This window comes from Paralichthys olivaceus, chromosome 9 (genome assembly GCF_024713975.1).
Source record: "Paralichthys olivaceus isolate ysfri-2021 chromosome 9, ASM2471397v2, whole genome shotgun sequence".
Taxonomy (NCBI): Eukaryota; Metazoa; Chordata; class Actinopteri; order Pleuronectiformes; family Paralichthyidae; genus Paralichthys; species Paralichthys olivaceus.
The window spans coordinates 23122531-23149936 of NC_091101.1; the positions used below are offsets into that span (position 1 = coordinate 23122531).

At 40.0% G+C, this 27406-nt stretch overlaps 1 protein-coding gene across 2 annotated transcripts; it reads left to right on the forward strand.

Annotated features, from left to right (window-relative positions):
- Window positions 1-329: 329 nt before the first annotated feature.
- pde6a (phosphodiesterase 6A, cGMP-specific, rod, alpha) lies at window positions 330-26762 on the forward strand. 2 transcript variants are annotated; one of them, XM_069531914.1, is made up of 24 exons: window positions 330-400; window positions 859-1195; window positions 1479-1620; window positions 4649-4801; window positions 6275-6364; window positions 7118-7258; window positions 8162-8236; window positions 8460-8524; window positions 9113-9179; window positions 11475-11522; window positions 13149-13298; window positions 14332-14475; window positions 15398-15463; window positions 15792-15938; window positions 16625-16732; window positions 17203-17312; window positions 18047-18134; window positions 18412-18512; window positions 18765-18872; window positions 18972-19035; window positions 22293-22367; window positions 24172-24255; window positions 24669-24837; window positions 25109-26762. In XM_069531914.1, the coding sequence occupies exons 2-24, from the start codon at window positions 867-869 to the stop codon at window positions 25150-25152; spliced, it is 2568 nt and encodes an 855-aa protein (XP_069388015.1). In that variant the 5' UTR covers window positions 330-400; window positions 859-866; the 3' UTR covers window positions 25153-26762. The 2 variants fall into 2 exon arrangements, with proteins under 2 accessions (XP_069388015.1, XP_019934998.2); XM_020079439.2 differs by having other exon boundaries at window positions 333-400; window positions 862-1195.
- Window positions 26763-27406: the final 644 nt, after the last annotated feature.

The window sequence follows — 27406 nt, forward strand, 5'->3', positions numbered from 1 at the left end:
ATAATTGGCTTTCTGTCCCTTTTTACCTCTGAATGACTGAGTGTGTGTATTTCTGCCTCTTCAAAGTGAACAACAAACCTTCAACCAAGTTAAAAATATCAAATCTGCTGTGTTTTCACCAGAGACAAACAAGCCGCTAATAATGAACAGAGTATTTCAGGTCAACTGTCCCATGAGTATATGTTTTCATTTAACTACAGGTAATGAGACAGAGAGGAATCAATAAACATGGGAAGATATCGTAATCCCATGTGTTGTAATTGGATGCAGGCTTATGTCCACACACGACCATTTAAAACCGCCCTGCTAATCCCTTTTCTTTTCTCCGACACCTGCAGAGCTGGACAGCAGGACAGAGGGATTAGACACTTTACTGGGGACGATACAAGGACTTCGACAGGTACCACCGCTTCTGTATTTATTTATCTATCTATTTATATCTGTTTAGATCTGTTCACAAGGGCAACATGTCAGTCTCTTATTAATTATTAACGTTATTATCATAAGTAGAGTCATTAATGTTTTATATAGAAACCCAACTGTTTCCACAATGAGCAAACAGAACACAGCTATTTTCACAATTAAAGGATGAAACCACTGTAAACGTAGACGAGGTGTTGGTGGAGACCAAACCAGAGCTAAAAGAAAAGTGAATATTGGACTATTGATGAAAAGATTACAGCTTTAATTTGGAGTTTAACTATTGGATTTCAAGTACAGTTATTTGCATGGAGCAATTGTTGAATTCAAGAAGATATTTTGCAAATGATAAACTTATTTAGGATTTTATTTACCGACCATCCAGCCCAAAGCTTTACTACAACCAGACTTAAACTGCTGGAGTATTTCCCCTGTCAGCAGCAGCCATGGTGGACGCAGCAGCAGCGGAGCAGTTCCTGGACGCCAACCCGCAGTTCGCCAAGCAGTACTACGACATCAACTTCCGGCCTAAGGTCATCTCAGACCTGCTGGACAACAACCGTAAGACGGCGGTGAACATCAACACGTTTCACGAGCTGACGATGGTGGAGGAGAGTGAAATCCTCTTCGACTTGGTGCGGGACATCCAGGACAACCTGCAGATGGAGAAGTCGGTCTTCAACCTCATGAAACACCTCAGCTTCATGATGAGGGCCGACCGCATGAGCCTCTTCATGTACCGGCAGAGGAACGGTGTGGCCGAGCTGGCAACAAGGTCACTGTAGATTAGTTATTCTAATTAAAAAAAGTAGAGTCTGAAACACTGAAGACAGAGATTATGCACTAAAATATGGCGTAAAGGTCTCCTTCATTTTCCATGAAAGTAAAAATTGTAAGAATTGTTGTTTTCTTTACTCGATATTTAAATACTTTGCAGAGGACCTTTAAAACCACGCTGCTTCCTCTTCCACCTGATGCACAACAGATAGATGATGTGTTGGAGTCGTTCAAATTCAAACAGCACATTGTGATTTGACTGTCCTCATCTTTACTTCCAGGTTATTTAACGTCAATAAGGATTCAGTGTTCGATGACTGTCTGGTGCAGCCGGACAGTGAGATCGTGTACCCGCTGGATATTGGCATCGTGGGTCACGTGGCCTCCTCCAAGAAGATGGTCAACATTCCTAATGTGTCGGAGGTAATTCATTTGAATTCATTTTCTTTAATGTTTGCCTCAGGATCCTTAAAATCATAAATTTTTCTCGCAATCCATAAAGTATCTTTCTATCTGTCGTGTTGGAGGTTACAAAAAATATGTTTTACTTTAAAAACAAGCTGTGAGACCACATTTGTCTCTCTGTTTTAAGTGATGTAGATCATCCCTCAGTTATATCTCTTCATCTTTCTGTCTTTTAAAAGATATATTTGTGTTTTTAAAGTGTACATAAACATAAAAAGCAACTCAGACTGATAGATATTTTAAATATAGAGTGACATCCTGTCACCCAGCGAAGAAAACATGCTTGACTTGTTAATTTGCACAGAAATAATTTCATCCTTTTTTTTTGTGATCAACTTTTTGGATTTATTGAAGAAGAAAAATGAACAAATACACAAAAAATGAAATGGAAAAAAAAAAACACGATAGACACTGTACATTGATTCGTTGAGTAGATCCAGCACAGATCTGTGGATGCGATGGGGATATGAATAGAATCAGAAAACCAGTGTGTAAATCTTCAACTCAGCAGGGAACAAATCCTCTCTGCAGAAAAAAAACACATTTCTAAATAAAGTTGGATTATTGCTCCGTAAACATTTTAATCCCAGAGTCCACTGCTGCTCTCTCCCTGTTTGACCACCAGGGGACGACGTAACACCACAGCGTGGCTGCTCCTAATTCCCTCCGACCAAAGCAGCTCAATCTCATTACAGCCAAATATCTCTGACATTTGAAAACACTGCACTACTTCAAATCTGTCTCTCTCCTGCAGAGCCCCCCCCCCCCCCCCCCCCCCCCCCCCCCCCCACCTGCACCAACTCTTATTGTGACATTTAAACCTTATAAAGCAGAGGGCCACTCCACATAACTGATGGATTATGAGAACTCCTCTGTATCACTTTAATCACATCTTTTCATGGGAGATTAGAAAGCTCCCGATGAACCAACAAAACAGACCCGAGTAGATTGTCCCTATTTGTCTTTGGTTCTGCTGCCAGGTCTGGGGCCCACTGTGCCTTCACTGTCCGCCGCCACAGAGCAAACATCATTGTGCTGTTCCAACCTTCGTCCGTCACGCCGCCGTCTCACACAAATGCATGAAAGCATGATGGGAAATGTGGCGACTGGAACGATATCAAAGCCTCCAAGCTTAAATCTCCACAGTCCCGGCCATGCAACAGCTAATGTTCCCTTATAATTGACTTTTTGATGCCAGTGCACTGTGGATGGCCTCTCGCGGTAAAGCAGAGACTCGCTGTGTCTCTGTGCTCTATTTCCATCCCAGTCCAATCCAGTGCAGGCCGGTCATCCAGTCAGGATTCGTGTAGGTATACGGTGGGGATTATGTTTCACTGGGATTATGCACTGAGCAACAGCTGGCCTCATTTCTCCCACTTCATCCACCCTTTCCTCCTTCAAAGTGAATTTAATAATCACATCCTCCCGGCTGCATCGTAATAACTCTGTGTTGTTTGAGGTGTTGTTGCTCTGGACTTGTGTGCATGCGACGAAGGTGCAGAGTGTCAGTGGAGGAGGTTGCAGATGAAGCCGGTTAATCTGTCCTGAATTAGAGCGATCCCAGATTACTGGCAGAGGTCAAGTAGGCCCTGCTGAGCCATTTTCACAGACTCAGCACGATAACACATCTTTAATCTATCCTGTTACATAGTTGTGTCGCTTTAATTTTTTTTTATTTTCAGTGGAGCAGAAACACCCTGAAATCCACTTAACCAGTTAACGTGGAATTATCCTGCAGGCTGCATGAGCCGAGGAGGTTATGTATGGAATTCTTGTATTTACTTTGTATAAATGGGCTTTTAGTTGGATTTATCTATGGATTTATTTGCATGCATAATTTAATCACAGATTACATTTTCATTGTGTGAGTGAGATAATAAGGGTGTTTTCTCTTTGCTTATTCAACAAGTTAATTTGTAGTTTAAAAAGTATAGATTTGACTGCTGAATTTCTTAATCAGGATTATTAATGAATAAATGTTAAATAGGTCATTTGACTTTTTCCCAGAAAAACCCAACTGGAAGACTCGGATAATACATTTTTATTTTATATCCAAAATACAACTTCTTCTTTATGGATGAGTAAATGCAGAGCTGCTGGGTAAAGATGAAGCCAAAGCTTCAGCAGAGGATGACAAGCGGGATGAAGACCTCTTTGGGCTTCAGGGGGTCAAAGGTCACCTGATAACAAGCTGTCAAACTGCCCAGATCTTTGGAACTGGTTTATATTTAAGCTTTGTCATGCTTCTGAACTGAGCTGATCCAGAATCAGCCCACACTCCTTTTTCCTCCAGCACTTCAACCAAACTTCAGTCAGACTATGTCGAGAGAAAAACACGACTTTAGTGATGAAAGAGAAGAAATAAGGATGTTCTGATTTAGTCGCAAGTGACTAAGAAGTCAGTGGTTTCATAACTTACAGGAAAAATGTCTTTTTTATATTTTGTTTTGCTCTGAAGGACATCATGCTCAACAAAAGCTCTTCATTTGAGTTCTCGGGTCAGTGATTATGATATTTTTCAGCCAATCAACAAATCATTCAGGATATAGTCATTACTGACATATTGATATGTAACCTCAACCTAACTAAGTTTCTGTGTTCCTTGTTTTCTGCCTCAGCCAAAGCAGGAAATTAGATCAGCACAGAAACTAAAACCTCACCATACCCAGATCAGGATTCTGTCACCAGTTCCGCTCCCCTGAGGGTCGCTCACTGTTAGTTTCTGTTCCTTGTTGCCGGTTAATGAGCCGCTCCTCCTCTGTTTCACCCCCAGAGGAACAGAATTGATAACCCCCGGCTGTACAGGAGGAGCAGTAGGTGGAGCGCAGCGAGGACCTTGAGTTTGTGGATAATGGAAAGTCTCTGCTCACAGCATTTATGAATAGAAGGGGTGCGTTCATCACAGCGGCCTCTGGAAGCTAGAGGGGTGCAGGGGCCAGAGATAATGAATTAAAATCCAACCCTCTCTTTCCTGTTCTCCTCACAGAGTCCCCATTACAGTGAATTTGTGGACGAGCTGACAGAGTATAAGACCAAGAACATCCTCGCCGTCCCCATCATGAACGGTAAAGACATGGTGGCCGTCATGATGGCCATCAACAAGTTGGACGAGCCGCACTTCACGACCAAAGATGAAGAGGTAACGTCTGAAGCTGTCTGACAAATTCATGTTATTTTAAAAACTCAACCACATGCATTTAATACAATCTTCTGCTTTGCAACTATGAACAAATGTTATATCGTCATATAAAATATATGTGTTTCACTTCTCCTGAAATTATTTAACTATCTGCTGAATTTAAGAATTATCTTTGTTAATGAATCAATTATAAAAACCAGACTCTGGTATTTCTAGTTTCATGTCATCACAGTCTTTGATGCAAATGTGAATTGATTTGACATGAAATTTAATTTGGCCACAGCCAAACTAAATTAATTTGATTGAAAAGATTAAAAATTAATGAAAAACCTGTGGAGCCAGAGATGGTTGTGGAGTGTAGTGATCGATTTGTGTTAAGTCAAGCAATCCATCTGAAAAGCACTTTGGTTTTACTCTTCATTCATCAAGGATTATGAGCCAAAAAGTTTTATAGGCACACAAATAAAAAAGTCTGTCTAATAAAACAGTCATAAATGAAGGTTTTACTGCAGAGGAGAATATATTCACTCGTCTATTTGTTTGTCAGCAGGTTTTACGCAAAAACTAAAGAACAGATTTCCACTAAACTAAGTGGAAGTGTGGGACATGAAAGAACCCAATCAAATTTTGGATCCAGAATATTTTTTATCATTTACCATTTCATTGTGAGAATTATTCTCTAAATTCAGAATCTGAGAATAATTCATGAATTTCAAATTAAAATCCGGACCTTGCAGATTTAACTCTGGTTTCATTGGTGCAGGTTTTACAAACCAATGTGTAGCTGACATAATGTGGATTCAGTGGAGAATAAACTGTTTATATGCATTTTATATAGTTTGAGAAGAATGTCCAAACAAACAGCTTTTGCAAGACTCTTAACTCAGGATGCAATAATTTTAACTTGGTGGAATTTATACGAGATACAAATCTGAAGTTGCAATTCACAAGTAACAGGATTAACCCTTAAACATCTGGAAGCTGAAAGGAGAACAGGCCTCTTATTGAAGGGAGGGCAAGAGATGGGATCAAAGGACCAGGTCACAGTGATGAAAGTCACAAGCAAATGAAAAACAGCTGCAGGGTTTTTAATGAGGTGTCAGGTGATTAAAATTATTCCTAAATAAAAGTTTGCTCTTACCACTTTGTCAGAGTTGTGTTTACACTGTTATCAGCCGCTGTCATGTTCACGTTGCAGAGTTTAATCTGCAGGATACAAACTAAATACAGCTCGGAACGTTTTCTTCATCAACACAGAACCGACGATGTGAACATCACCTGTCGAATGTGACAGTTTGACACAAGCAATTATTGTAATTATCTCACTCAATATTGGATTAGAAAAGTTTATCATCTGCTCGGACTGATACTCACACATTATAGAAAACTGAATATGTAATGTTGGTCACTGCTGCTTTGCATAAAATGATCCGAAGATGTAACGCTCGGTGTCGACCGTCTGTTTCCTTTCAGACCCTGAACAAGTATCTGAACTTTGTGAACCTGGTGCTGAGAGTTTTCCACCTGAGTTACCTGCACAACTGTGAGACCAGGAGAGGCCAGGTGAGGCCACAGTGCACACAGTGCTCCATATACTTCCTCAGCCTTGTTATCTTTTCCTGTCCGTCTGTTTGTTTTGTCCTTGGTTGATTTGTTTAATTATAAACACCGAAGCAGATTCCAATGAAACCTGGAGAAAGGACCAAGAAAGGAATCTTTATTATTTATTCTTTTCATTGTCTTAAACATTGCAAGACAGGCCTTTTTTTTCCTTCTTTTTATCTTCACCTATTTCTCTGGGAATAATAATAATATGAAAATAACTTTATTTGTATGGCTCATATTTAAACAAGGTTACAAGAAAGAAGTTCAAGAAGAACTTCAGAAAATGCATGGCAAAAAATGAAGGACCTAAAATAAGAGGTTTCACACATTAAGGTCGAGATCTTAAAATTGAACCCAATAGTTCATGGAATCTTGATCATATTAAGGGGCAGATATCTTTGTGTGTGTGCAGTTTGGTGCAGAACCAAATAAAAATCCAGATCTCACTGATTTAAATGTTCCATGGGGGGGTAGCTTTTGAAGGCTACGTATGGTAATCCTTCTAACGCTGACGAGAAGAAAGGGCCGGATCCTGGAGGGTTTTCACTTTCTTCAACATCTTGTCAGATAAGACCTTTGGTGGAGGTATGGGCTCTACTGAGATATAGTTTAAAAACTTTGGGGCTAGTTTTCAAACTGAGCTCAAACTGTTGTGGGAAGTGTCCAAAATCTGACCTAATAAAACAAATTGTCCTCTGTCCTGTGGAGCAGGTGCTGCTGTGGTCGGCCAGCAAGGTGTTTGAGGAGCTGACGGACATCGAGAGGCAGTTCCACAAAGCCTTGTACACAGTCAGAGCTTTCCTCAACTGTGACCGCTACTCTGTGGGTCTGCTGGACATGACCAAGACCAAGGTGGGTCAAGAACCATTGTATTGAACAGCTGGAAACTATTTATTGGAATAATTCCCAAAGTCTTCATGAGTACCAGTGTGTAACAACCTAAAAGCAGATTGGAGGATGACAGGCAACGATTTCAGGCTTTTTTATCTTTTAAACTGTTGTTGATTTCACAAAACCCCAAAACAACTACGTGATATTTGATCCACAAATGAACCTGAAATCCTGCAGTAAAAATGAAGCACAGTATATAACAAAAAACCCAAAGACATTTTACACTCAATGCGTCAATCGCTCATCAGTTATGCACTTCTGCTTTGGTACCATTCCCACGCCAAATGAATTTTGATGAGATCCGTTTTTTCTTCTCGTCCTTTGGGAAGACATATTTTCAGAAACTCCTCGGAGGTTTCCTCGTCTGATCTGCACAGATTCTTTCTCTCGGTTTAGTTTGCTGTTGCTTTTTTTTTTTTTGTATCTGTGAAAGCAACAACACTTAAACACCTTCTGATCATCATCGTATTATCCCCATATATTTGTCCTAATTAACAAATTGTCATGAATGCTTCTCATTGGCCGTGGCTGTCAGCTAATTACAAGCAGCTGCCAGTTGATTCCTAACACCTGCTATGTGAGAACAGGCCCGTGTTGTCGGTCTGCACAGATGGTCGTCTGGTAACGACGCTGGGTTTCATGAACATCGCTCTTGAGATTAAACACAACTAGTAGCTCAGTAGCTTTGAGCCCATATCTCTGGAAGCTCAGAGGAGAAGATATCACACGCTCTCAAGAGGCTAGTTGTAATTAACGTTTCCAGACAGAAGGATGCTGTTTGATGAAACTTACAGAGGAAATAAATAATGAGCGAACAGAAGCAGCTATGGTCGGTTGTTCTAAATCCTTTCTGTGTGTCTGCAGGAGTTCTTTGACTTGTGGCCTGTTCTGATGGGAGAAGTTCCACCGTACGATGGACCCAAAACTCCTGATGGCAGGGTGAGGACATTTCACCACCGACTACAGCCCAATCTTCTCCTGCTACTCTGTCATACCCTAATATTTACTCTAGCGTCAGCATCAGGTCCAACGCCCCATTGATTCTCACTTATCCATGAAAAGTTAACCCTGACAGATTTCCCTTTTGGGGAGTTGTCATTTAGCTCATCTTTGTCTATTGTTCTGACTATTACAAAATTTCTCCTCACTCCCTCACGTGAAGGAAATCATCTTCTACAAAGTGATTGACTACATCCTCCACGGAAAAGAAGACATCAAAGTTATACCGTGAGTCTCAGCGAGATGTTAAAGACACAGATTAGTCTCTGTGATCTACATCACAGCCATTAAGAGGCTAAAAGGAAGATTTCAGACACCAAACACAACATAACACAGAGATAATAGACTTTTGACAAGTGTGAATAAGCAAATAAGCCTCTTATCAAACATTAATAATCACCATCCAAACATCTCACTGTAGAATAACAACTACTAAAGTTAAATCTACATGGTTACATATTTATTTAACCCTGGCAGGATCAAGTAAACACCGAGCTAAATGCTGCGTCTCACTAAACACTATATACTTCACTCTATAGTGAGTTCGCCAGAGACGTTCAGCTGGCCAATCAGAGCAGACTGGGCTTGATGGGGTGGGGGCGGGGGCAGCCTTAAAGAGACAGGAGCTAAATCCAAGTGTTGGAGACAGAGGCTGAAAAGAGGAGCTGCAGCAATAGACAGAGAGGGAAGTGATGTGTTTACTGAACATCAGAGTGTTTAAACCTTTTCAAATAAAAATGATCAGCCTGAATATGAGAAGACTGTGTCTCCTTTAACGATGGTGATGATAATGATGTTACGTCTTGTTAATTTCAGGGGTCCTGCAGCAGATCACTGGGCTCTGTCCAGCGGTTTACCAACCTACGTTGCAGAGAACGGACTGGTCAGTGTCCTCTTTCTCTTCGTTTGAACTTTGCTCTGAGCCCTCGCGTTTTCAATAAATCTCTCATGATGTTGTGATGTGAGCATCAACTCTCACATCCAGGCTGTGTTGTCAGAATACTCCTGCGCCACACCAAATTTTACGCACTAATACATATGAGTCCTCTCAATGAGCCTGATTACTTCCAGATCCATTCATTTTTCCTGGGAAATCGATGAAAAATGCTTTATAATCACAATATATCTTCTTTGACCCATATCTCACCCTTCCACCAAGTTTCAAGTTAACACATCCAGTCGTTTGTCAGTAAGAGACAAAATGAAAAAATAACCCTCTTGGCTTCCTTAAGAATATAAATTTCAAAAGCTGTTGATTCAATTAAAATGGGTTGTTTTTCAACGGCCATGTTTTCTGTGAGCATCTTTGAATCTGCAGCAGCGTTGTTCTCCATCCTCAGTTTAACGTCTCCAGCAGAAACGTTTTCTGAGGAACGTCAGCTCCCACAGACTTTAAATCAAACGCGATAAGAGCAAAGAGTATAATCAGATTTAAATTTAAAGCGTCTCTGCGTCACATTTGCATCCTTAAGTTACAGTGATTTACTGAAGGACACTTAGGCGGGTCACAGGGAAACACAGAGGTATCGAACGTGTGATCTCTCTGCAAGTGCTCGGCCACCCCAGAGCCTGAACATGTAGGAATAAGACAGCAAATGAATAATGAATTCATGGCCAGTGAGCAGAATACAAACAGTGACTCCTCAGTTCAGAAGATTAACGTGGATGTAAAACAACAACATGTCCGATTATAAAACCAGAAGATACATCACACTTTCTTTCCTGTTCATTTTCCGGAGATTTGACGGAACGAGTGCAGCAGAACTCTGCATTTGAAGTTGTATTTATAAAAACAGATAATAATTATAATAAATGGACAAGCATATAATCAATCTGTATACATTCGTGGTATCACAGATCCATTTGAATCTTTCATTTTTATTCAGCCCTGCACATGTTCATACAACATCTATTAATGCTTTGTTCTCTCAAGGTGGAGAAGTTCTTACTTCTAATTCTAATTCTGAACGAGACGCACCTGAACTGTGCAACTCAACACAAACGTTTTCACTAAGCAGGACGGACAGGACTGGAGATTTCCCACAGTGCATCTGACACCAAAATGTCTCTTTCTGAACTAAGCGTGTTGTTTATGGAGCTTTTTCAGCAACGTTACGAAACATGTGAGGAAGCATTAAATTCACAAAATGTGTTGAAACTGCAGCTGTTGACTGCAGTTTACTGCTTTTTTAAAATGCATACTCACTTTAAAAAGTTTTAATAACTTCAGCTGACTTAAAATGTGGATATTTTGGGAAAGATGCAGGTTGAGTTATTCTGACGTGTTCCTGTGATGATAAATGAGATAATAATTAACTCCACTACATCCTGCAGTACAGATGGTTTTTATCAGTTCATGTTGACTTTAGATTAATTAACAACATATCTTAGTGTGTTGCTAGATTGATACTTTATTCAAGTATGATTTCTTGTTAAACTCCATAACATATAAATATTATTTCTGGGTTTTTTCTGAATCTGTGAGTGAGGCTTGATTCGACCAAAACTTTAAATTCAGAACAAAAATACTTTTTACTGCTGAGCGCAATTCAAATAAAAAAATCTTTAAAAAATAATCTCTATTTCAAAATATCTTCTTTTAAAGCAGCGGGTGGTCGGGCGAGCAGAATGCCATTAGGCCTTATTACACAGTTGTCAGTGTGCACACCGCTGTGGAAATGAAAAGAGCTCAGCCTCACGCTGCCATGATGTATAATTGTAATCTTCGTGGCCGTTGTAATTAATCACATTGTGCTTTTTCCCAAACCACTGATTCTGCCGTCGCTCGTCGATCTGTCTGCTCTGCTTCATCCCTCCCGTCCTCGTCCTGCCCCGTCCTTTCATCGTCATTTTTCAACTTCACATCAACTTTTCCTCCCCCGTCTTCTCCTTTATCCTGTTAAAGGTGAAAAACTAATTTCTCCACTGAGAATTTCTCTTTAGTGTGAGCTGAGTGAAAGACACGTCAGATTGACACTAATGCTTTTAGATGCAAATCCATCTGTGGAGCGGCAGAGCGTGAAAACTTTGTCAGGGTCTGAAATATGAGCGAATGCAGGATCATGCAAAAACTACTGAATTGATTTTATTTAAACTTGATTGACGGATGCGTGGGCCAAAAAAAACGCCCTCACATTATAACAACTCTCACCCTGAACTTTATTCTCTTTCACAACAGATCTGTAACATAATGAACGCAGGACAGGACGAGTTTTTCAACTTCCAGGTGAGATCGCTGCCACTTTTCTTTTGTTTATTATCAAGAAAGCTTTGCTTAAGAGATAAATCATGAAACAAATCTTAACAAACTATCAAATTAAAATCAATACGACCACTTTTATTACCCAGTAAAACATGAATCACACTTTTTTTTCAGTAGAATAAATTTAAAACCATCCATCATCTTAATTTGTTTCTGCTTGTAAACAAGTGTCAGAGGACTTTATAAATTGGAGCGTCCTCTCTGTCTTATACAAATGAAAATCAAACGCTCCATAGTTGATTGTGTTTAAAGAGGAAAACATTGGATAATTGATTCAGGAAACAAAGGTAGAGTAAAGAAATGGTTTTATTTCTCCTTCCTCTAGACAAGGATATAAAAAATGTGACGGCAAATTAGTGGCTTGATGCTGCAGATTATTACATTAATAAATATTTAATGATGACTGGTGTTAAAATATGCTCATGCAGGTAAATGAGAAATGCACTAAAGATGAGAAGTTGCAGTTCACATTAACATTTATTCACTTTGCGGTCCGCAGAAAGAATCCCATTCATTTCACTCATATATTTATATTTTTGTTCTTACACATTTATTTATTCAGGAAAATGATAAATTCAGCTCGACTTCGCTGCGGCTTCGCATTTATACATATATGAATCCTGTTACTCGGTGGACTAGCTTTTCTTATTAACTCTAATCAGATTTTTATGTTAAAAAATAAATGGCGTTAACATGTTGCAGTCAGATTACAGTAATTGCATTGCTCTCGAGCGATGTCAATAAAATAGAGCTGAGAATAATGTTTGGAAAAACGACCTTTTCAGGAGGAACCGTTCTAACGTGTATATATTTAGATATTTCACAGTAGGTGTTAAATATGTTGAGGTAGGTTTTAATCATGGTAAAGTTTATTTAAAACTACTTCCATCGTGCTTTAAAAATAAATGTTTTTGTGGCAGGTATATTTCTCAGTGTTTACATTGTGCGTTCACGTGGTGTCGGAGTAATCTTAAACTCTAGTTTCCAATTGGAAAGAATTCACGTGGACGCCATCTCAAGTCAGAAAACAATGTGTTGTTTAAACATATTTGAAAATGTTTTAATTTGATAGTTTCCCTACGTTCCTCAAATCATTTTATTTCTAAGACTATATATAGTTTGTATATATTATGCTTTTCTTCTTTTTTAACAACCTGCACAGCTCAGACTCGATCAGACTGAAAACATTTCCCTTCATTAAACTGCTGCACATTACGTTTTGGCAAATATCCATTCAGAGAGAAAACTTCTATATATAGTTCATCTAATTTATAAGTATTGAATTCTAATCTGAGCACATCCTCTTTTTGCTTTTACCATTTTAAAAACGTTTCCCTCCTGCGATGAAGCTAAAGTGCAGCATAACAACAGCGAGCATCTATTTTAAAAATAAGTGAGTCGTCAACATCGGCCGCAGCAGATTTTAGAAGCAGGTGAATTATTGATTGTTTTCCTCATTTCATCTGAGTTCACGTTACATTTCTGTCACGTTTCCACAAACAGAAGAGCATCGGCGGTCCTGGATTTAAAAAAACAGTGTCAGTAAGTCATATTCTGCATTAATGCTGATGTTGAACCGTGTGTGCACAGAAAGAGCCTCTGGATGATTCTGGATGGACGATCAAGAACGTCCTGTCTTTGCCAATCGTCAACAAGAAAGAAGAGATAGTGGGCGTGGCCACGTTCTATAACAGGAAGGATGGGAAACCCTTTGATGAAATGGATGAAACGCTGATGGAGGTACAGGCTCCGTGTGTGTCTGTGTGTGTGTGTGTGTGTGTGTGTGTGTGTGTGTGTGTGTGTGTGTGTCAGCACTGAGTCATTGGTTTATAAATACACTCGGGCCATTCAGAGCATCTGCATTATTTATCATGAGGCCTGGAGGCTTTTTTTTTTTTTTTACTCTCTCTCTGCTTCTCTGCTCAGAATCCAGTTAAAAACACAACATGACAGTTTGAGAATCAAAGTAGTTTCAGGAACCTTTTTCTTTTCTGACATTTCCATATGAATACGATTTGTTATTTGGCAAACGTTCACCGCAGACATGATGTCTTAAAACAGTTCGTGGTGACGGTGGTGCATAGTGACCAAGTACATTTACTCAAGTACAGTACTTAAGTAGAATATTGAGGTACTTGTACTTAAGGCAGAGCACACTTTCCTCTCAGTTTAGAAATTCACCATCCAATGGGCTCAGCCTGCTGCTCGCGCTTATTAAGACATTTTGTGCAGTCGAGCGAAAAGTCCCAACAGTTCTGAGCTCGTTAGTTAAAACATTTTCTTGTTCTTCACTCGAGCTCTTCTGCTTGAAGCAAATTAGAAACATTTTTACACAACACCACTAGATTCCAGAACCAGAAGGTGCTGGTTGTTTTGCATATTATGATTTTTACAGAGTTTTAACATGTTTTAATTAAATATTATTCAGCTCTGGAGGTGGGAATTCCGTAACTCAGGTAGTAATTAAGAATTAAAAGTGTTAACACAGAACATTACTGACATTATCTGAATGGAGATGTTGGAGCGGTGGATAGCACCGTCGCCCAGTTCGATTAGTATGATTGGTAAACTTAATGAAGAAATTTTTTAGACTAGTTGAATATTAAAATATAACTTGATGTGCATGAGAAGTTTACAGGTCAAAGAAATGATTCTAATATTGTGTTTAATGTATTTTAAAAAACCAGTGGGAAACAAATACACACGTTCCATATGCTGTATATATTAATGCTCTGTCTCTGTCTCACACACACACACACACGCCTGTGTCCAGTCGCTGACCCAGTTCCTGGGCTGGTCTGTGCTGAACCCCGACACCTACGACAGGATGAACAAGCTGGAGAACAGGAAGGACATCTTCCAGGACATGGTGATGTACCACGTCAAGTGTCGCAAGGATGAAATCCAGAACGTTCTGGTTAGTGAACACGAGACGATCACATGACATCAACTTAAATATAGAAATATCACTGTGGTTTCACCAGAATTGTGGTTTTAATGATAATATGGAGATAAACTGAAGTCTCCTTATAGATAATATTAAGTCTAGTATTTTACACACTGAGTGCTGTTTGCTGAAGCTAAATTTCCAGACAGACATTATAATACCTTGAAAAGACCAATTTTACTCTTCACTGTTGTTTTCTTGAGTCTTTTTTAGTTTAGAAAAGTGTCTCCAGTGATACACAGAGGAACAAAGAGCATATTTCATGTCTACTTTAAAAATCCAAGGAATGAAATATGAATTTGTTGATGCAGGAGAAGTTGTGCTTGCAGGTGCATGAATGAAAGCGGGAAAAGAAAATGTTGATGTTCGACCACGATAACACATTTTGACAGAGAGCAGACGTCTTTAATATCTAGTTTTGTCTTTTTTTGAATTCTTGTTAATGAAAAAAATCATTTAATTTCAGAATTTTTACCTTTTTATTTAATGAAAAAGGTTTTTATTTAATTTCGCAGCCCCTTTGAAATTAGAGGTTGACAGGTTGACAGTAAATAAAAACTCTGTTGGACACTGATGTATTTTAAATAAACACAAAAAAAGAGGAAAGCAGAAGACACTAGCAATACGAGGAATGGAACCCCCAACCTCTGCAGAGTTGGGGCCTTGCTTCATCCTGCTGCTAGGTGCGATTTAAACAGGAGGTGAGAATCATTTATAAAGTGAAACAAGCTGTCAGCTTTTGTATGAGGTGATTTATCAGCATACAGAGAGACAGACAGAGAGAAGAAGCGCAGAGAGCGACGACCTGCTGTGACCTCACATCAGGAGCCGGATGATTGATGTTAAAAGCGTTTTCATCAAGGTGAAGTGTTGATGGTTTGTGTTTCCCCAGAACACCAGGGAGAGATGGGGGAAGGAACCGGATGAGTGCGAGGAGGAGGAGCTCCAAGAGATTCTGGTGAACCACAGAATATCTTTTACTAATTCCATGAAATCCGCAAACACAGTAAAATCGAAATGAACTTTTTTAAATCGAACATTTCTGGCATCAGGACACGCTGCACAAAAACATTTCCCCTGATGCAACATGATTCTGTGGTGGAGGAAAGAAAAGAGTTTGTGAAATTGTTTCATCGATTCCTCCAATCAAACTTTTTTTTGACCTTTTTTGTTTTAAGGTTTCTCATTTTTTCACATTACTGCAGGACAGTGTTCAGGATGATCCAAACAAAATGACTCCAAGAAATCTACGTTAATGTTTTCTATCCGTCATCTTCTGTCCACAGTCGGAGGTTTTGCCGAACTCTAAGAAATCTGAGATCTTAGAGTTTCACTTCTGCGACTTTGAACACAGTGAACTGGACCTGGTGAAGTGCGGCATCAAGATGTACTACGAACTGAAAGTGGTGGACAAGTTTCATATCCCCAGAGAGGTGGGTGCCTGGTTAATTTGTAGTTTGGCTGCATAATGCTTCCTGTTTTCAAAAGGGGCTGCAGTGTCAAAATGAATTCAAAAATCATTAAAAACTACATTTCCTGCAGAGAAAACGAATTCAAAACTTCGTCAAACGTGGTCATGTTCTGTGTGTAGGCTGCAGCTCGGAGGTTGTTATTGAAATATGGTTGAAATCACTGTCACCTTATTGAAAATCCATGTAGATTATCTTCATGTAAATGAATTAAATCAGAATTAAATCATTACCACGAGATCAGGGTATCGTGACGTGATTATATTGGAGTCAATAAAGAGGAAAGTTGATGAAATACAAACCTTAGAGAAATCTAAAATCTCTATAATACTTAAGTGAATTGCTTTCACAGCATTGAAGCGGAAAGTGAAACAAATAAAGCAATAACTTAATAATAATAATAATAATGAGTAAACATAATATACAAAGTGTGAATAGAATTTTACATATAAAAAGATGAAAACTGCACGGCCAGGAAATGAGTCGAATTAAATGAGGTCACACCTGAGTGAATTTAGTCAGAACATTGCTCGTTGAATATTTGAAAGTACTGGTATCTGTAGATAAACGAGCAGTTTCACACGTTCTGCTGCAGTGACGTCATCGTTTATCATTTCTCATGACATTTACCAGTAAACTGTGACCCACAGGTGCTGGTGAGGTTCATGTACTCGCTGAGTAAAGGCTACAGGAGGATCACTTACCACAACTGGAGACACGGATTCAACGTGGGACAGACGATGTTCACTCTGCTGATGGTCAGAGAGAAACTGTGTCCTCCCTCCTCCTCTTCCTCCTTCTCTTAATGGATCATCCATCCTTCACCTCCTGCTCTCCATCTTCCCAATCCTCCTCCTCTCCTCCAGTAAAACCTCTTCACCTTCATCTTTCATGTTTCCTGTTTTATCCTCCTTCGTATGTTCTGCACATGTTGTCATGTGTGCCTGCGCCGTGATTGTGTGTAAGAGAGACGGCGAGAAAGGAGGAGTAAACGAGAGATGATGAAATGTGTCTGCAAACGATGAAATGAGTCAGTGTTGCATGAACTGGTCATTAACAAGAAAACCAGTGAGAGTTGTAATTGTTTGTATGTGTGCAGCCTGTTTTTGTCGTTACCAGTGTAAATGTCTGATCTTTCTGAAAATCATCTACGTTTACGTGACAGTTCTTTGTGTAAATAACTCACTGAACCCTGAACTTGTGTGTGTGTGTGTGTGTTTGTTCTCAGACAGGTGATCTGAAGCGTTACTACACGGACCTGGAGTGTATGGCCATGGTGACCGCCGGCTTCTGCCACGATATCGACCACAGAGGAACCAACAACCTCTACCAGTTGAAGTAAGAGCTGTGTGTGTGTGTGTGTGTGTTAAAATTAGAAACAGTTAATTAATTGAATAATAAGTATGTGTGTAATAAATTGACCGCTGAGTGTGTTTGCGGTGGTTGTGTGGTTGTTGTTTTAAGGTTCTTTGGATTCAACAAACAGTGTAAATGTGAGTCGGTCTTGATAATTAGCTTCAGGGTTCAATAAAGAAAAAATAAGTCGAGGCGACGTGAGACCTGCTGAGCAACCAGTGGTTTACATGAGGTCACCTGCAGAGTGAATCACTCACAGTGGTTTCTCTTTGGTCTGTCCTCACGTCTACAGCAAGAATTAGACAACAAACAAATGTAAAATACTGTCATCACTGCTGTTATGACCCAATTTCTCTGAGTTTCGGTTGCGTTCATTTAGAAACTTCCTCTCGTTTTGGGGATCAGACAGTTGTGGTGGTTGTGACGCTGTGTAATTGACTCGCAGTGACAGCAGCCACTCCTCTCGGGTACAGACGAGCTGACCTCAGCTCTTTGGGAGAGGCTCACGTCAAACCCCCGGAACATCAACGAGCTGATATTGACCAGATACGCCTCCAGCTGCTCTGCGCCTACTGCTGATGGATGAGCTAATGAGAGCCGCTATTAGCCGCGGACGCAGCGGGGCAAGCCCACCCTGGGTTTACCACGCATGATTCATCACAGTGTAACCTCCCATCATGCTCTCCGGGTGTGTGTGTGTGTGTGTGTGTGTCCAGGTCTGGTAATCCTCTGGCGAAGCTTCATGGCTCCTCCATCTTGGAAAGACACCATCTGGAGTTTGGCAAGACTCTGCTGAGAGATGAAGTATGTGGCAGCGCAAACACATTAACACCTGAGCACCTGTACAAAGCAATGTAGTACAACTGTCTGGCAGTGAATATGAAGAGGTGACGGCCCAGAGATGGAGGGTTGTGATATGAAATTACAATGATTTATCCAAACCTCTTAAATATTTAAAGAAAACTTTGTAAATCTCTATCCAGTGCAGTCTATCTATCCATCTATCTATCTATCCATCCATCCGTCCCCTTGTAGCTTCTTGTCTTTAAAGTGACTGTGTCGATCGTCTCTTGTGTTTCAGTCATTGAACATTTATCAGAACCTGAACCGACGTCAGCACGACACCGTCATCCACCTCATGGACATCTCCATCATCGCCACTGACCTGGCTCTCTACTTCAAGTCAGTACCAAGAGCAGCTCCGTCCGCTCACAGCTCTTATTACAAGACAAATTGTTTACACTCAATTACTGAATGTGTGAGATGACTTTTATTTTTTAGAAGAAAACTTTCAATAAGCTGTGAGTTGAAACCAGTTATCATCATAAATACTATTATCTACTTATAAAACTATGAAATACTTCATCCCAAGTATACAAACCCATACAAGTACATTAAAAAAAGAAGATACGTGTGTTTTGTTTCGTTGTACAGGAAGAGGACGATGTTCCAGAAGATCGTGGATCAGTCCAAGACTTACGAGAACTGGAACGACTGGACCAAGTACATGATGCTGGAGACCACGCGTAAAGAGATTGTCATGTAGGTACCAGCACTACACACAGGCGGAGGTACACAGTCACTACAAACAGTCACTATACAAACAGTCACTACATGTCAGCACGTGCATTGTGCCTCCAGGGCCATGATGATGACGGCCTGTGACCTGTCTGCCATCGCCAAACCGTGGGAGGTCCAGAGCAAGGTACGTGCCTGTGTGAGCTCCAGGTTTCGCTCATCGCTCACAGTTGTATTTATAAAACGGCAGCACGGCTAATGTCCAGCTGTTCGTTGAAATAAGACACACCCATGAACACGGCTCTGCGTCAGAATGACATCTTGTCAGCGGTGCCATTGCTCTCAGCGGCGATGCCTGATGGCCTCATGCATCAAAAGCAACCTGCTGCTGTTTATTCCCCTTCGTTACGAGGCAGGCTCAGCTTTTTATTTCAGGGAAGTATAATATACACGTCGCCATCGAGGCTGCAAACAGACATATCAATATGATCAGGAAGCATTTCTGCCTGTTCAACAGGCGCTGCTGCAGGGTCATTTCTTTACCTTCTATTTGTCTGCAATCGACTGAGAACATGAGACATTTGTCAGCTGCGCCCGGCTCCACGTTCTCTTATGCAAACATAAGATGGAAACTCAATAGCATTGTATCCATAATAAAAGCAGGAACGGTCATTTAAATCACATTATCTCTTCCATTTGGCAAAAAATATATAATGTTATCACCTCAGGCCTTGACAGATTATTCAGACTGCATGTTTATTATGCTCCACATGTAATGAAGGACCACAGACGTAGCTTCATTTTAAAGAGTCGCGACCTGAGATGCTTGAACATCTAATTTAGTAAATGAGCAGGAGCACTGTGCTGTTTTGACACACATCACTAAAGAAGCTATTTTCTTATCTTTTTCTTAATTTATCCTTCTCGCTCAATCATTTTCAGCCTTTTATGGAAAACAAATTATTTCTAACACTTGTTAAACATAATCCACCACTGTAGTTTGAACCCATCCAAAATATTGTTTAATTTGTTCTGTCTCATATAAAACTCAAGTTAAGAATCATGAGCCTGGTACACAACAATTTCACGTAGTTTAATAAACACCTTCTAAGTTCCGGTCTGCAATTATCTAAATTGGGGTCAGAATGATGTTAATGTTCTGCTGTGGGTTAGGGAGGCCTGCAGTATCATCAGCCAATTAAAATGGTGGCTCGTTAATATTGTTGTTAAATTAATGGACCTCAAACAGCCTCATTACATTGGAGGTTGGTGTGGATCACTGCTTGTGACCAAAATACTTTTTGGCTACAAGATTTTTAGAGTAAAAATATCATCAATCAAACCAATTTCGAACAGAAGCAAGATTTGACTTCTCATTGATCTTTTTGGTTTTGCCGGTGGCAGTAACAGTGCAACGAACCCAGTCTGCTCCATGTTAGTGGATGGGACATGGACCATATTACACATACACAAAGTCAAAGTACACATCCAGGGACAAGCTGATGATGCAATAAATTCAGTTTGACCGTTGCGGCAGACCTCAGCTGTGTAGACCGGGTCCTGAACTGAGATACAACTTATGTTTTTTTATTGTGGGATTCAAACTACCAGTCGTTTTCTCTCCACCAGGCTCCCATCATTACTTTATTACAGAAGTGTGTCAGTCTGTGAATCTATGAGCATGTTTACTGTGATACACTACACAACCTCTAATTATGACCATGTCCTTTATTATAACACATTTATCCTTTATCTTTCATAATCCTGAACAGCTGCTGTTGGATTATTCAAGCTTGATATTTGTTGGATATGTGTGTGGGTTTTCTTTTTCTTGGATTTCACCTTGGTCTGCTCCTGGTGAGTCAGCTCTTCATCCCACACACACTGACAGGAAACCTGCAGCAGCAGCAGCAGCAGCAGCAGCAGCAGCAGCAGCAGCAGCGGCCGCCCTCCTGTGAATTCTCTTCTAAAAGTAGTTTGATAACCAACTCCTCTCCTCTGAGATGAAATCCTCCCTGAATACTGCGGCTGGATATCGTAGTTGCCAAATGAAGCCGTCTGATTTCCAGTTTCTGCAACAATCTTGATCAGAAACTTGCACATACTTGACGCTAGAACCTAAAATACGCTGTTTGTGTAAAATGAGCCTCTATCTCTGGTTTGTGATTTAAACTGATAGGAAGATTGGATTCTGCATAAAAATCCAATAAATTCAGATTCATATGGATGATAGACGGACCTCCCTGAGATGTTCTGGAGAGACAAATGCTTCAGCTGCTCCAAACCTGATGAAGTGTTCCGCTGACATTTTCTCAGCTGATATTTTATTTTTCACTCAATTCTACTTCCCACGCACAGAGAATATCTGCTGCCACAGCCTCACGGTGATTGTTCTCCCCCTAACAGGCTTGATGACTAACCCCTTTCTAAAATGAGGCTCTCTATAGTGAAAGCAGAATTTCACATATTATTCATTGGATCCCGCGTTTGCTCCATTTCTGGTTTGTGAGGGCAGACAAAACGAGCTTCATCCCATCAAGGCACAAAAAGCCCTAAAACTGCCTGGTGAGCAGTGAATAAGATTCTCATTTATGGGACACTGAAAGCTTTACAAGGTGATTTTAACAACATGTACGGGAGCTTTTCCTGCTCAATAAAACGCTCCCATGCACCAGAGAGGAATCGTGCTTCAACTGCATCTTTTTGTGACGAAAAAAAAACAAAAATCTGATCAAACCAACATGAAATTTAAAGATAAAGAACTTCTGAACCGTCTGGAAATTATTCAAAACTATATAATTCATGCTTAATCAAAAATTATCATATTATCAATTATTTTTCAGCCTGTTGCATTCATGGGAGTTAAACCAACAACCTGCTGAATGAGGGCAATGATAATAAGAACAATGAATAATTATGATAAGACAATGTCATTGATGCTTAGCTTCCAATTTAGTCACTGAAGGTTAATTTAAACTCAAAGTTAGAAGTTCTTCTGTTCTTCTGACCATTTGCTGCGTTCATTCTGTCCAATATTTGTGTTCGTCCTCTGAAAGCTTACAGATACGGACAAAATAGTGCAGTACTACCAGAAATCTTTGGGGGCAGTGTAGTCAATATTTCAAGTGAGAGAATAACGACACACGAGGAAGAATTGCTGTACGCTGCAACTCTTTGTAAAGAGACATTGCGAGATGTTCAGATCACCTGCTTTCAGAAGTGCTGCCCACTAATGGATGCATTGCTTGGTGCCAATGGGCGTATGCGGGCAGCGACAGATACAAATCTTTTCGCACGTAAATGCAGCTGAGCCATAATATTTGCAAACCACTGAGGAGCATGTACTCTTTCATTTCATGCACCGAAATTGTTCTGCAGCATAAGACAATGTCAACTTGATGATATTTTAATATGACTTTTCAAAACTTTCACACCCCCCTCTAGGTGGCGCTGTCTGTAGCTGCAGAGTTCTGGGAGCAGGGAGACCTGGAGAGGACGGTCCTGGAGCAACAACCCATTGTAAGAACACAGTTAGAAACATCTGCTCCAGTGGTGCTGCTGCGCCGTGACCTCTGACCTCAGGGAGGATATGAATATAGATATAGATGGATATAGATATAAATATAAATTGAATGATGAGATTTAAATGTGGTAAGTTCCTCCTTTACTCAATTCTGCAGTTTTTATTTTGTTGCAGCAATAAATAAAACTTTATTTGTTTTATTATAGGGGAAGAAACTACTATAACATTTATTGACTTATAAAAACGTTTTTTTATTTCTCCATATCTAAGTAGAAAACCTGAGGAAACTAAAGAATTATTTCTGAGTACAGTACCGACGTCCTCTCTGACCGGTTTAATCAGACGCAACAAAATCCCAGTGATCCGTCCTCTGTTACTGAGAAAACTAGTTTCACCCAATTTGTACAAAAGATATTAAAATGTTCAGAAGCATCCAGTCAGAACCTGGAAGCCAAATAGTTTCCTTTAATACTTTCAAACAATCTGCACGCTTGTAGTTTTCCTTTCCACCTGTAAATAAGGTTTTGAACGAACCATGTAAATCTCTTAAAACGAGTATCTCTGCCTTCAGATTGAACTTCACTGTGCAGCGCCGCCCTTCGAAAAGACGCCCTCATGTCAGAACTGTGAGAAAGTTCATTCAGGCTTTAATTCCTGGTAAACCGTGATCAAGCGTTGCAGCCTTCGTCTTTTCTTTCCCTCGTCAGTGAGTCGCCGAGTCCACTGCTGACAAAACACAAACTGATCAAAGTGAAAAAGTTTTCGCTGCTGACACAGATGCTAGTGTTTCACGGAGCTTCTCGCTCGTCTGTGTCTGGAGGATGTGAGGGAATGCAACAGAGGGATGAGAGGCAGCCGGGGGAGGGTACGGTCGGCTGGGTGAGGGCCACACTGACCGCTCTTTCCGTATCACTGCTCCAAATAATGGTCCAACACTGCCGCCACGGGGAACTGAATCCGTCTTTTCCTTTTGTCTTCTGTCTGTAGTTCGTCTCTTGTTCCCCTTCGCATCTCGTCTCCTATTCTAAATTGAAACCCGGAGGAAAACTCTGTCTTGTCTTGATTCCCATAATTCCCATGACTCCAGTGTCGACCCACTGTCAAACTTTAGCTTACTGGCACAAAGTTACAGAAGAAGGAAAAATATCTAAATCACATGACTTGGACATGTCCAGGATCGAGAACCTGAATGATTTATCAGCTGGTCGATAATATCGACTTATTTTACAGAATAAAATACAGAAATGATTGATGTTTATGTTATCGTTCATGAATATTGTTCATTCCCTTAATTCAGGTTCTATATATTTGACAGTGTTGTATTCATAGTTATTTATAATAAAGTCAAAAATATCAACATAACTGACAATTTCTTTATTTTCAGATTCTGCAGATTTGTCGCTATTTGAAATTTTAAACTTTAACTTGGTATTTTCACAACAAACATGTTATAATAAAATTTAAAGAAGTTTCTGACACAGCACAGGACGACAGGAATGTATAACAGCTGCGTTACTGCACTTCTATCACATATCTGAGTCCTACAGTGCGTTAATGAAATTAATTCATATCTTAGATTTAAACCCAAACATTTTACTGAGCTTTAACAAGATTTTCATTAAACTGATTAATACAAATAGCAACAGTTTCTTTCCAGTTGAAAACTATAGTGTTATTGTGTCAATTACGACACCAACACACTTTCCTCAGTTATTCTGATTGACTACAATGTTAAAGATAAAGATATTGAAATCTAAGCGTTTGGTTTTTCATTCAAACACTTTTCTCTCTCCTCTCCAGCCGATGATGGACAGAAACAAAGCGGACGACCTGCCGAAGCTTCAGTGTGGTTTCATCGACTTTGTCTGCACGTTTGTGTACAAGGTCCGACACACAAACACAAACACGAACACAAGCACACACTGCAGAGACCCTCTAATTTAAAAGATCACAGCTAAACTGTGGGTTAGTTGAGTCCAAACTGGATTTCAGGAAAACCTTTTAAAGTTCTGACCCACAGATTGTAAATGAAGAGAGTGAAGCCAACATCTGTATCCAGGGTAGTTTAGCTTCAGTTATGTACGTGTCATCCATCTTTATTTACGGTTATTGATCGAACCGAGTATCTATTTCTATTTTCTATTTTCAACAGAATTACCATAATTGCCTTTGTTCGCACCATGTGAGGCTCATTTGTCTGTGTCCATTTAATAAACTGATTCTTATAAACAAGCTGTGCTTCTTTTATATGTTTTCTTGTACGTGACATTAATTTGAGTCAACTCCTCGTTCCTCAGGAGTTCAGCCGCTTCCACGTGGAGATCACCCCGATGCTGGACCGCCTGCTGAACAACAGGAAGGAGTGGAACGCCCTCAAGGAGGTGCACGAGGCCAAAATGGCCGCCATCGAGGCAGTCAAGAAAGCCAAGGAGGAGGAGGCTCAGAATGCTGCTGGAGCCAAACAAGGTGGGAGGCTCTCAGACGCGTGGACGCTCAGAAACAATGCATTAGTCTCTATTTTCATGTGGGAGGTAAATGACTCTGAGCCAAACTGTGCACGTGCCAATTCTGAGTTATATAGAGCAGGAAATGTACGACAAACCTGCAGAGAAACACACAAACGCACAGTTGTAGAAATTGTTAAAATGCTTTGAATGCATTTTTCTTTATCGCTTTGAATGATGAAAAAATAACTTCCTCTTTTCCTTTTTCTTCTTTCTTTCCTTGCCTCCTGCAGCGAGCGCAGCCCAGTCACAATCAAAGACTTGTATTCTCAGCTAAAGATGCTACGACAGCAGCACGTCGCTCTCTACATAGTTTTTCGTCCAACTCTGGATTTCCTAGATTTTATTATGGGATGTTTGAGATCCCACCTGAAATATAAAGTTCACTGAGAGGACACCTCTGACTTCTAACACTTGTTAAAGTCGTCTCAGCTGCATTTACTGAAATCTGCCTGTGCACTGCTTCCTCCTGCTTTGTGTCACTCATTAGATGCACTGGGCTTCACGGTGAGTTCAGGTTTTTGTAGGAAGCTCTGACATCTGAGAGTCAGTAACAAAAATCTATTATACGCAGCCGGCTGCCTGAAAACAAGAAATGTTGCATTGAAAATGTTCTCGTTGGCAACTCAAGAGCTTAAAGTGTCAGTGTTTTCAATACACCAACCAGAGAAGTTTCTAAAAACAGTCACTGCTTACACAGCAACTCCGTGCACGTCTCTTTAAAGCCATTATAATGCTGCTCTGGCATAAACTGAAACCAGCAGCTGCCTGAAAAGCTCTGCTGTAGAAACTGTAGAAACTGTTACAGCAGCAGCTAATGGGCTCCAACATGCAAACCATCAGTTCTAAGTGTCTGTGACAGTCGCTGCGGAGAATCTGCAACTTTCTAATCTGTGTTTAATCAGCAAATGTTTAAACCAGTGTCTCCATGTACCAGCCTGGATATTTGGGTCTGGAGTTCATGCTTTAAGATAATATTTACTACGTCTGCAGTCTGAGGAAGTCAGACAGTTTCCAACGTGACTGAAGCACATTTATACCGAACGATAAAAATGATGTGAATCACAAAAAGATCCAAGACAATCAAACTAAAGCTGCAGTTTGACTTTGAGGGGACATTTGGTATAAAGTTATTTGCACAATTTTCTGTATTTGCTTTCAGGGCCTGACCATTTCTATCCTCTAATACCAATATCTTGATTAATATGTATCTTTAAAATGATGGCATTCATGATTTCCTGGATATCGTTGTCAAACCATAATAACAAAGACATGTAATTGAGGCTTGATTCTTTACAAAACCTTCAATAATCACAAACAGATATAACATGAAAAATAATATTGAACATAAACATATTCTAATGTGAAATATGAGCATAACTGCACATCTCTTCTCCATTGTCTGTTCTGTAAAAAATACGTTTTCATATCGCAGAAATAAACGCTCTCATAAATCGATCAGGCTCTTTTCAGATTTGTAGATTTGTGGTTATTTTAGGAGGCAGCTGTATCACCAGGCTTTTCAATCGTGTTGGTGAATCACCTCTTTTGTATTTCTGGCTCTCTGAACTTCAGCTGTGTTGACACGTTTCAGCCTGCTTCATTTTCTTGCTTTTAAATATTCTGAATCGTCACCATTATGATGCAAATGCAGATGGAATACATTAGCAACGTTTTTGCAAAATACTGTAGCTGCATTGTTTTTGTGCTTTTACTGAGACACATGTTACAAGATGATAAGTTGACGTGAACCTTGTTTAGCGTTAAAACTGATGCAGATCCGCAGAGAGGAACTAATGTCATCACTTTCATTGTAGTTAGTAATCTGTAATTGCTTACAAGTCATTTTGCAGATTTGAGTAAAAAAAACGCTATTTTCATACTGTATCACTGGCGTCCATGTTTTTACTGACCTGTGTGTGTGTGTGAAGTTTGTGTAGTTGGTGTTGTGTGTTAGATTTTGTGTGTGTCTGTGGTTAAATCTAAAAAAATATATGTATATATTCAAAAATATGAATCATATGGATCAGTTTGTGTTTACGTGCTCTGTCGACTCTGTAGTTTATTGTGGAAACACACACCCTGTGAGTTAGTGCTGTTGTGTGCATGTGTGTACGGTGTGTGTGTGTGTGTGTGCACGCACTGATCTATGGAGAAAGTAGTATTTAAATATTCCGGTCATTCACTTAGTCTTATTACTGAAGTGTTTTGTAAATCCTATTTAAATGCACTTTTGCAGTCGCTTCTCTTATGTTTGCTAATCTCTCGTTGCACTTGAATTTAACTCTCCAGAGAATCTGGGAAAAGTTTTTAACCATGAGGATTTATGACTCAGCAAATATCTGACTGACAGTTGAGAAGAGGAGCCGACCAAGAGCTGTGCAAAAAAATATTCCCCTGAACTTTCCTGCTGATATACATCAGTTTAATACCAGGAGAAAAAAAAACTAAATTACCAGCTTGTTTTCCCACGTGACAGATGTTTATTGCTTCTTCAGAGGTTTTCCGGCTGAATTAATGAATTAATCTGT